General features: G+C 46.0%; 1 protein-coding gene across 1 annotated transcript; it reads left to right on the top strand.

Moving 5' to 3' along the window:
- Positions 1 to 704: 704 nt before the first annotated feature.
- Positions 705 to 10570, top strand: EEF1AKMT2 (EEF1A lysine methyltransferase 2). The gene is made up of 6 exons (XM_048946401.1): positions 705 to 793; positions 1000 to 1065; positions 1864 to 1978; positions 4043 to 4150; positions 4983 to 5199; positions 5995 to 10570. The coding sequence occupies exons 1-6, from the start codon at positions 711 to 713 to the stop codon at positions 6090 to 6092; spliced, it is 687 nt and encodes a 228-aa protein (XP_048802358.1). The 5' UTR covers positions 705 to 710; the 3' UTR covers positions 6093 to 10570.
- The last annotated feature ends 590 nt before the right edge of the window (positions 10571 to 11160 follow it).

Here is an 11160-nt window from a genome sequence, read left to right as displayed (position 1 = left end):
GCTGCCTGGCCGTCCCTTACCACGATGGGGATTCTTCCTGAGGTCTGAGCCTTGCCTGGGTCAGCATAAAAACAGTGCAATTATGATGGTTTATGTGGTGTGGTCACAGATGAAATGGATTCTCGTTTCCCATCTGGGACCAGGTTGGATAGGGCCCTGGGCAACCTGGTCTAGTATTAGATATGGAGTTTGGTGGCTCTGCCTGTTGCAGGGGGTTGGAGCTTTGTGATCCTTGGGGTCATGAATGATTCTATGACTCTGTGATAGTTGTGTATAAGTCAGATTCTCTAGTCAAGAGACATCAAAACAATAGCACAAATCTTTTTTTAATAAAGATAGCATGGACTTTGGGCAGCCCTCACGAATTAAATGATGAGAATCTGTCCCTTTGGAGCTGAACTGCTCCTTACAAGCACACTATCCATTGCTTTCAGTGAAACAGTTTGGTATGATGATAAATTGTGAGCTAGAAGAAGAACGAAATGTTGGCTTTGAAAGTGCTTAGGCAAAGGACACTACTGTGGGGCAGATCTGAGCAGCACCCTGTTGTAACTCCTGAATTTCAGCGCTAGAAAGCAAGCGCTTTCGTCAAAGGAAAGGCCGGCTCCAGGGGGCCGGCTTTGCGGAGAAGCCCGGCAGCATGGAGCGCCGGTCCTCCACACCACAAGGGCGGCGCCCTCTCCTCCCGCGCCCTGCGCCAGCCGCACTCTATGGTAGCGCCGCGCTTCCGGGCGGGCATGGCGGGCGGCGGGGAGGAGCCCTTCGCGCCCTCGGCGCTGGGCACCAGGCCTCAGTGAGTGGTGGGCTGTGGGCAGGACTGGCAGCAAGAGCATCACCCGGCCTGCGGGAGTGCCTGGCCTCCTCACAGCCGTTTGGTTTCGGTTGTGAAGTGGGCTCTAGGTGGTCCCATGATATAGATGCGGGCTCGCTCTCCTTTTTCCCCCCTCTTTGAAGTCGTTCGCAATGCTAATTGCCGTATCTTCTTCTCCCTCCCCGTAGCTGGGATGCTGCGTATGAGAGAGAGCTGCAAGCTTTTCAGGAGACGGGAGACGCTGGGGAAATTTGGTAATTAAACCATCCCTACCTGAACTTGCCTGTTTATTTCTCAAGGGGATGCTGCCAAAATGCGTCCTCTGGGTCGGTGAATAGCTCTGGGTGTTGGCAGTGTGAAGGGGATGTCAGTCTTGGAGCCACCTGTTCTTCTCCTGACTGACTTTGCAATGTAAATTGATAAGTTGTGCTTACACAACTGTCCTGGCAGAGACAGCGAGCTGGTAGGTATGGTCTGTTGTACTCAGAACGGCTCGTATCACTGAGCTCTGATGTAAGTAGGGCAGTTGCCAGTGCTGACTTCTCATACAGCATGGGAGGGCTTTGCCTTCTAGAGGTGGTGTTTCAGTTACAACGCTTGAAAGGAATGTATGAACAGCAGGAGGACTGACATTTACATAGTCTGGCAGAGCAATGGGGAATGGCTGGAAGCTGAATGAGGGGAGATTTAGATGAGAAGTTAAGAAGAAATCATTCACTCAGAGGGCAGTGAGGCCCTGGCAGTGCTCCCTGAGCTGTGGGTGTCCCATCCCTGGAGGTGCCCATGTCTGTGGATGGGCCCTGGGCAGCCTGAGCTGTCAGGGGCACCCAGCCTGCAACAGGGAATTGCAGATCTGTAACCTTTAAGGTCTCTTCCATTCTGTGGTTTGATTCATTTAAACTTTAGCAGATGTAGAATATGAGCTATGTTAGTTGTTAGGCAAGTGCTTCAATAAGAAGGGCTCTGCAGAAACTGGGGAGCAAGGGAATACATTTGCTGTGCTGATTGTGTGTCTTTGCTAGCTTGATTACCTGAGCCCTTGTTCCTAATAGGTTTGGAGAAGAAAGCATGGTTCGCATAATCAGATGGTTGGAGAAACAAAAGGTGCCCCTTGACAGCTCTGTGCTTGACATTGGAACTGGGAATGGTGTTTTACTGATTGAATTGGTTAGTATATTCTGCCTTTGTAACAGAATTGGTGCTCAGAACTCAGTTCTCAGTTCTCCTTGTCCGTCCTCAGTTCTGACAGCAATACTTTATTTTGATGCAAAAAATGGTCAAAACCAGGTGGTTCACATAAATGCTTTGAAAAGTTGGTAGTGCCTCAAGAAGCATCCATTTCTGCCAGGGTGGAAACCCCTCGGCAGACAGGTTTTGAAGTGTTACAATGATGTTAAAGAGTGATGCAAGGTGATTTGCAGCTGCAGTAATCCTTTTGTGGTTTTGACTGAATCCTTTGCTGCAGTATTACTGCAGAACTGGTGAAGAAGGAAGCTTTGTTGCTGTAGTAGTTCCTATTTCCAACACTCTCCGTTGGTTCCATTAGAAATTAAATGGTTCCAGAAATTAAATGGAAGTCAAGGTTGGGCTTATAGTGCACAGTTGTTTTAAGAAACATGGGCTTGGATTTTTAGAAGAGTTTAAAGCCTGTGTGGGGACTGACTGCCACATTGCAGTGGCAATTTAAAAACTATTAAACTGCTGTAAGAGCAGGTGAAGGGTATTCAGCAGCCAAGTGAGGGTCTCTGCTGCTAATTGAACCAGCTCTGTCAAGGAGGAGCAGGAGGCAGCTTGTGAGTACCACCTTCAGGGCACTCATCTGACTCCAGAGTCATGTTTGAGTGAACGATCCCTTCCTGTCCATATGGAGTCAGGCCATACAGGTTTAGCAGCATTTAATGTTGTTTATCCTTAAACTTTCCTTCTCTGCCCCCAGAGACTATAGGAGTGAACGGAAACTCCCTGAAGTGACTCAAGCTCTTCGTTTCCAAACAGAGGAGCTGTTGTGGAAACTACGCTTCCACCCCCAGGCCTTCAGCACAGGCATCTCAGGAAGCTTGGTTTGCTCTTGGAGCTCTGGGGAGGAACGTGGGCAGAAGCCTAAGCAATATGCTGTTCTTCATCAAATGCAAACAACACAGCCTTTGTGTCTAGCTGAAATTAGTCCTCGATTAAGAACAGCTGGCTAGCACTGCGCTCACACAGACTGAGAGGCTGCTAGGAGGAGGAAGGACTTAAAAACGTAGTTCTCTTTGTTGTTGAGGTATTGGCCTTTGGAGTAAGTAGACAGGTAGCAGATTGCTGAATGCTAGTTGAGGTCCTTGGTATTCATAAAACAACCACCTCCCCCTCCACCATTCTGCCTGTAAGGCCGTAGCTCTTCATAGCTCCTCCTGCTAGGTTTGGAGCTGGCCAGATCTGCTCCTACCTGGGAATGCAAATGTGTTCCCACCCTGCTCCCAGGTGCCCAGCTCCAGCTGATGAGAGGCGTGTGAGCCCACCTGCTTTGCAGAAGGGTTGCTGGGCTGTCGTTGCCTGAGCTGGATGAACTGGGTTGTTGTTATCTAGTTCAAAGCAGAAAGTCTCTGTGTGCTCTTCTATGTGGTTCGTAACCTGCCTGATAATCAGTGATACAAAGACCTCACTGCATGCAAATAGTTGCATTGAGATAGACATTAGCATGAAAAATCAGAAAAATAGAAGTTTTACTATGGCCTTCTGTATTAATAAAATATATTACATATATTTGGTCTTAGAATTTAGGCTGTAAGCTGAATAATTGCTCGGTTTCGTGTGTGTTAAAGAGGTTTTCTTACTTTGAAGCATCTGGCATTGGCACGTTCTCATCACAGAAAATTCCTGGTTTGAAGGTCACTTTTGGTACTGATAAGGGCTTATTTCCCTCCAGACTTTTTGACAGTTCTGCTCAGTTCCCCACTTGTTGGCATCAACCAGCTTTCAGTCAGCAGTTGTTCTGATGAGGTAGCAGGCAGATGGGGTTACTGCAGTCCGTTCACTTGGCTGTTCAGCTCTGGTGCTGATAACAGAAATGAAAATGAGAAATAAAAGCAGAAATAAAGGTCCTGGGTTGTTCTGGTTTGTTTTTTGTTTTTTTTTTTTTTCCTTATTGTTAAAGGGGGAGGATGAATTATAGGGCATGGAATGGATGGAATGGACCTGGTGAACAAAAAATGTGCTAGCACACTGATTAAGATTCTCTGCTCTGTCTAGGCAAAAAATGGCTTCACTAACCTCACTGGGATTGATTACTCAGCTTCTGCAATACAACTTTCAGAAAAAGTAAGGGAGAAAGAAGGGGTGTCTAACATTAAATTACTGGTAAGTGTTGAGAGACTCTTCATTAAGGAAACTGAAAGCAGCTGACCCCAAGGTTAAGTGACCTACTTGATATTCAGGTGCACTCACTGTAATATATTAATGATGTATTTTGAAATTCATTTGTATTTTATACCTCATCAGAGGATTCTAACCAAATAAATCTGTGTTCACAGGAAGACTTGTGGTTATCTTGTTGTTTGTAGCAGTCAAAAGCTGTCCAAAGAGCAGATAGCCATTTGACAAGCTCTGCATTTAAGCTGATATGCTTTGAATGTTAGCTTTAAGACAGAGGACTAAATCCTTATGGGAAGGAATCCCTGCCAGTAGCTGTGCAGCAGGGAGTTTGGGAGACCTTGCTTGAGCAGGGGGGACCAGTTGAGCTCCAGAGATCCCTTCCAGCCACAGCCATTCAGTCACCAGTGTTTCTCTGCTGTGCTTTTCCCTGCCAGCTCTGTATCCCCATGATGTCTCTGTTCTTGTATCTCACTTGTGATCTCTGTAACAGGCACCATCTTGTCTTCTGTGTTAGTATAGGGTCCAGCACACGGTGCCTGGAAAACCAGAGGTCAGAGTACAAATAATGATTGGAAGAATGAACTCCCAAATGTGTTAGCTTGAGCTTTAGATGAATACTGATGTCTGTGGGCTTTATAGCAAATAGATTATTATGTTGTGGGTAGACAACAAAGAAGCTGATGTGGCATTGTAACTTTGGCTCACCCTTTTTTATTGCCAAGTTGGAGGCTTTTGGTATTAAAGCATTGGTTTGCATTAAAGATTCAGGAGCTCCTGAGCAGAAGTTTGTTTTCACAGTTGTAGACTTCTGGTTTAGGTAGAAGACTTCCTGGCTCCATCAGCTGAGCTACTGGGATTTCAGATCTGTATTGACAAGGGGACTTTTGATGCCGTGAGCCTTAATCCTGACAATGCAGTTGGAAAGAGGAAGCAGTACGTGAGATCTCTCTGCAGTGTATTGAAGCCAGAGGGCTTTTTCCTCATCACATCTTGCAACTGGACCAAGGAGGAGCTGCTGAATGAGTTCAGAGAAGGTGAGCAGTTGAACAGAACCATTTGCCAACCTGTGGTTGAGCAAAAGCGCAGTGGGTAGATTTTAGTGTCAGCGTTAACGTGTTTGCTCAGATCAGAATAAGACAAAGTAGTAAAAGGATCAGTAAATTCCTCAGCCTGTTCTCACTGTTTTCCTCAAGAATTACTGCTGCTACATTTGCCAGCGCCAATGTTTCAAGGGGGCTCAGGTTTTGTTATACTTTAGAGAACAAGGATCTCAGTCTAGCTACTCTGGGAAGGAGGGAATTCTATACCCCTCTGGGTGGGTTTTTTTTCTATTTTGGCCTTTTGTTAGCAGATCTGGTTCACCCATACAACTGCTCTAAAAATTGCCTGTGCTTAGGGCAGCTGGCAAGTCTGACTGACCGTTTTTGTTCCCTCCTCTGTGACCTTCTGATGCTCTCTGTAGGTGTTTTTGTCTTGGTTTTAGTTTTTTTTACGTGATGGTTAGCTCCTGAATCTCATGCCTGAAGCTTGAAACTCCACGAGTGTGGATCTAAAACAGCCATCCCTTCTGGGGAACTAAAATCACTGCCAAGTGATTGTCTTTTCTGCCATTAATTTGTGTGATTCAGCCATCTGAGCTTTTTATTGCCTATGGAATGGTTTCAGCTGTATGAAGCAGCAGTGCAGTGTAACAATGCAGTCCTATGGAATTACAAAGTAACTGACTTGCAAGTTGTCCAGACAAATAAAGAATGGTTTGCAAAGGGTTATCCAAGAGCAGAATAGAATGACTTCCTTCTAATAAAAGCATTTTAATTTCTGTCTGGCAGGATTTGAAATTGTGGAGGAGCTGCCAACACCCAAGTTCTGCTTTGGAGGAAGAATTGGAAACAGCGTAACAGCACTGGTTTTCCAAAGAAAAAAGTGAGACCATCCATCTTGGACAAATTAGATTAGCTGAGAAAAGTCTGAACTTTAAAGTAAGCCTGACAGCAAACCTCAGACACGTGTGTAAATAAATGTTATTTGAGTACACAGTTAAATGCTATGTATGGAACTCTAAGGGACTATAAAACATTGCCCTAGAAACACAAGAGCTTTGCATAACTTGCCTGTAAATTTTGGCCTTGCTACAACCTCACTTGTTTCAGGGAGGCTGCAAGTTTGAGAGAGACAAGTCATTTTAAATATTGACTGAGATAGCCGAGTGTTGTCTGCATTTGGAATGTAAAGATTATCTGGTATTTAATTTCTGGATTGGTAATCAGTGACCAACAGAAGCAAAGGTGTTCTACAGAGGAAATCTCATTTCTGTGCTGTGGTGTAACTGGAGAGAAGCTTTTGAGATGTAGTTGGTGGACCCTTCATTTTTGCAGAAGGTAATTCTCACCACCTGTGAGAATGTAGACTTGCATCATTGCTTACTTCCACTGATCCCATAATTGTATAAAGGTGTGACATTATAATCTCACTAGCATGTGACATATGCCTCTTTCATGACTAATTTGCTATATAATGATGTCCTGAGCTCCAACAAAGACCATGTGTTTTCCAGTGATTTTCTCAGGATAAATTTTAATTGCATAACGAAGAGGAGTTTACCTGTAAATTCCCTGTGAGGTAAGTGGGATTTAAGGCAAGTTTGAGGCAGAGTTCCTGAGCCTGTCAGCTTCTCAGGACTACACTGAAATTTTCCAGTAAAATGCTCAAAAAAATGAAGAGAGTGAAGCCTGCAGATGGGTGGTGCTGTGGGAAGGAGGGACAAGGAACAGGAAGAAGCAGGGTGGCACCCACAGCTGAAATGGTTTTGATTCCTCAGTTGGTAGTGGCCTCTCTTCAGTCTCAAACAAGCACACAAGCAATCACTTGGGTCTAATGATTTCTGCATCTGATCTGTAGCTGGCAGTGTTCAGTGCCTGTGCACTTTGAACTATCACTGGAGAGTAGAAGAATGCTTGTAAAACATGTTGAGGAGGGCGTTTTTAAGGCAGTAATAATCAAAGGCCTGCTGTTTGAAATCTGCTGTTAGAAACCTGACCCTTATGAATAATGGAGTCTAGGCAGCAGCTGTAACAGTGACTTGAATAATGTTTTTTTCTTTACTGACTGGTAAGATTTGGCAATGACATGTCAGAGAATGGCCTTGATTTTGAGCGGTTCGCCTTGCCAGATGATTTTTCATGAAGGTAGAATCTCAAGATGTCTGTGCTGCTCAGTGAGAAACCTCTTAAAAGAGGCAGGGAAATAAACAGTGAGTTAGGAGCAGTGAGGCTTTGCTCGTGGTTTGGAGAGCTTTATGGTAGTTCATAAAGGTGGATATCTGGGTGAATACACAGTTGTGTGACTTTTGGTGTCAGCTGCAAAGCTGAACTACGGGGGAGTAAATACAGCATTTGAAATGCATTCTGCTCCTATTGTGTTTCTCTCTGGGGATTTTGCTTGTGATTTCTCAGTCAAATGTGAGATTTGTAGATAGTGAAACTAATACCATCCCTGGATCTCAGCAAGCTTTTTCTGTAGTCCCAAGTTTAGGTTGGATGGTGCTGCAGGGCCAGCATACCTTTATGGAGCTGTGAATAGCTTTGTGTCAAAGGTAGGCAGGACAGAGAGGGATTATGTTCCTTTGTTGACCTACAGCATGCCAAAGGCTGACATTCCCTGAGTGCCGGTGGGCTTTGCACCTGGCTTCATGAGCCAGATTCCAAGCTCAATGAGATGCCTGGAAAGACTGGAAAGGAAAGGGCGGTGTCAACCACAGCCCTCCAGAGGGATCCACTGCTTGGAAATGAAGTCTCTCCCATTCTCCTTAAGCAATGAAACCTCAAGACTAGGACAGATCTCATCTTCTAAGCCAGGTGTTTTCAGTATGTGCAGTTCTGGTGATGCGTGAACTGCTAGGAGCTGGTTGTTGTGGCTGGGCTGCACAGGTCCTGCTGGCCATTGCTGACCTTTCCTTCCAGGAAGATGGCTTTTAGGATAGAAGCCCACAACCAGCTGCTTTTTTGTACAGCTCTGACCCCCAGTATCTGGCTCCTGGTATCTGCCATCGCCAAGCAAATCATGGAATCATGATAAACCTTAAAGCCATTTTTAATAATAGAGAAGAATCACAGAATGGCCTGGATTGAAAAGGGCCACACTGCTCATCCAGCTCCAACCCCCTGCTGTGTGCAGGTCACCAACCAGCAGCCCAGGCTGCCCAGAGCCACATCCAGCCTGGCCTTGAATGCCTGCAGGGATGGGGCATCCACAGCCTCCTTGGGCAGCCTGTGCCAGTGCCTCACCACCCTCTGAGTGAAAATGGCCTTCTGTGGTTCATTTTGGAAGTATTTACTGGGAGATCCATTGTGTTGGTTGTGGCTCTTGTGCTGCTGAGTGGGCTGGGAGCATTTTACCTGTGGGAGAGCAGGCCATTGGATTTTTATGGGTTGTGTAAAGGAAGTGAACTGTCAGGATGAAATGTCTGAAAGAGGAGACCAAGTGAAATTAAGGAAATAAGTATTGATTCAAGAAGGCCTATCTTTACAGGTGGAATTCAGTTTAAGCATAAGGTAAACAGGCTCTCAAGACAAAAAACCTTTGCGTTTTCAGCATCACAGCACTTTCTTGAAGTAAAAACTACTCCTTTAATCATGTTGCCGTAAATTAAAAAGTGGGAAGTGCCAGACGTGAAAACTGTAACGCAAATGAATGAACACAAGATTCAGAAGGAGGAATAATGTTGCCTTGCTCCTTGACTTCCTTCTTGGTGACCAAGCTGTTATTTATATGCCAGTATTTTCGTTTAGTGGTCATTGCTCCCTAAGGAGCAGAGCCAACGGCAGTGCAGTCTGTCGAGTGTTTTTTAAAGTTAATTTTTGGAAGGCTAAGAAGATACGGCATCAATATTCTGGTATTAAATGTAAATATAATTTTGTGGTCTAGAAGGAAGAATTTATGGGAGCTATAATTTTTTTTTTTGAAGGTATGCTGGATTGCATGCAGAACACTAACAGAATTATGGCAGCTGCTGTACCAGAGAGGGCAGTAATGATGAAATGACAGTCTATCTGTTCCATCCAGAGACTATTCAAGTCTTTATAGAGAGCACTGGGTAGAAATAACTGCAGCATAGCGGGGTCATATCTACATACAGACACAGGCTCTCCCCCTCCATTTCAAACTCAGTGTTGTAGCCCAATTTCTGACCACCAGGAACAGCCTGCTGTCCCAGTTGTGCTGTGGGATTTGGGGTGTTGGACACCTGTGGGTCTTGGGGGAGCAAACACTGTGCATACTGCTGTGTTTCAGAGGTTGACCTTAGGACACCAGTGTGGGTCAAAGTGGGGAAAGGAGGCAATGACTCCTCTCACTTGCAGCAGCCTGGCCTTGCTGTCCAGGTGCGTGGGGTCTGTGGTACCCATGAGGCTGAGAAGTGGGGCTGGTGTTCATCCTGGCAGCATCTCTTTTCATAAGGATGAGTCCTTGACTAGCTTTTCTGCTGCATTAAGCACAATGTGCTTTTCTTCGTTGCTGACACTGGCTGCTGTGTATTCCCATGTTCCAGGAATGCACTGGCAGCATTGTAGCCATTGTAAGGAAAATCCATGTACATGCACTCTGCTATGTCCGTGCTGCTGGGTTCCAGGGTGCCTGGTAAAAGCTGCCAACATTTGTGTTATTTCATACCAGAGCAAAACTGTGATCGTGGTATTTAGCAACATACAGCAAAATTCTCAGTGCTTTGGCACTCAGCTGGCTTTCTGAATCTTGGCACACTGAAAGGTAAAGAACGTGCCTCAGGAACTGTTTTATTTGTATGGTCCCGTTAAGCATTTTAACATATGGATCATCTCCTGTAAAATACACAAGGAAAACGCACAAGATAAACAGACCAGAGCTTTGCACTGCCACAGGGAGACCCACCTGCCTTTGTGCTTCCGTGGTGCGTTGCCTCTGCCTGGGCTGTGTGATGCTTCCCTTCCTTCAGAGGGGTTGGCTCTGCTCTGCCCCATGGCTGGAAGGTCCTTGGGTGCGACCTAAACCTGCTGGGTGGGGGAGCAGCCCTTGGATAGCTGGGGCTTTCAGTGGAAAAGGGATGAACCGTTACAGCCTGGAGATGGAGGAGGGAAAGGAACGCTGGTGTGTTTTATTTGATACAGGGGGAAAGCCAAGCCGTGGCTTAATTTCCATTTGTTAGGTAACAGTATAGCTTGAAATGAGCGGATTTCTAGGTTACTGGAAAGTAAACAGACCGCTTGATGTAGCCATATGAATTCCGGATAATGGCAAGTGCATATGCTTGTGCTGGAAAGCAGGGCTGACAAACAGTATGAGAGAACACAAACAAGCCTCAGTGCAGCCGCTTGAACGGCCAAGTGCTCGCAGACAGACAGTGTCACAGAGCGAGCAGAGATGGGGACAATCTGCACTTGCTTTTTGTAGCTGGTGTAGGGTACCAGCTCACCTTGTTCAGGTACACCGAGCTAGAATGTGTTACAGAGAGATGGAAAATAGATTCCTGCATTGAGGACACTGTGCACACTGCTGACAGCCCTCTGGGAGCACAGAGGACGAGAGGTGAGCGATGCCGTGCCTGGACTGAGCTGTGGATGCAGACAGAAAGCAGCCTTCTGCTCGGCTCTTGGAGCCCAGCCCTGTGCTGCAAGGGCTGCCACGGGGATGGATTCAATTATGCTGCAAGCTTGATTGCTAAATGTTCAGCTGGGAAACCATACAAACTATTCAGACTTGATTCCCAAAGTTCTGCAAAAGGAGCTTGCAAGTGTTTAATTTTCATTGTTACTGAATATATACGATCATTAAAGCAGGTCGTTTAAGTGGGATGGAGGAGCTTGTAGTAGAATGGCTGTGATTGGAAGGGACCTCAAAGACCGGTCGGTTCCAACTCTTATAACGTTACCAGCCGATAAATCAACCGCTGGATCGGGCTGCCCAGGACACCTCCAGGGCCGCGGCTCTCTGGGCTGCAGGAAGGGAGGCGGCAGGCGGCGGTG

Source organism: Lagopus muta, chromosome 5, assembly GCF_023343835.1.
Source record: "Lagopus muta isolate bLagMut1 chromosome 5, bLagMut1 primary, whole genome shotgun sequence".
Taxonomy (NCBI): domain Eukaryota; kingdom Metazoa; phylum Chordata; class Aves; order Galliformes; family Phasianidae; genus Lagopus; species Lagopus muta.
The sequence above is the reverse complement of the archived record's forward strand: the minus strand, read 5'-3'. Positions and strand labels throughout refer to the sequence as shown.

Coding starts and splice junctions, on each gene's coding strand:
- EEF1AKMT2 (XM_048946401.1), top strand. CDS start 711: ATGGTAGCGCCGCGCTTCCGGGCGGGCATGGCGGGCGGCGGGGAGGAG. Junction 4,151..4,982: donor TGTCTAACATTAAATTACTG/GTAAGTGTTGAG, acceptor CTTCTGGTTTAG/GTAGAAGACTTCCTGGCTCC. Junction 5,200..5,994: donor GCTGAATGAGTTCAGAGAAG/GTGAGCAGTTGA, acceptor TCTGTCTGGCAG/GATTTGAAATTGTGGAGGAG.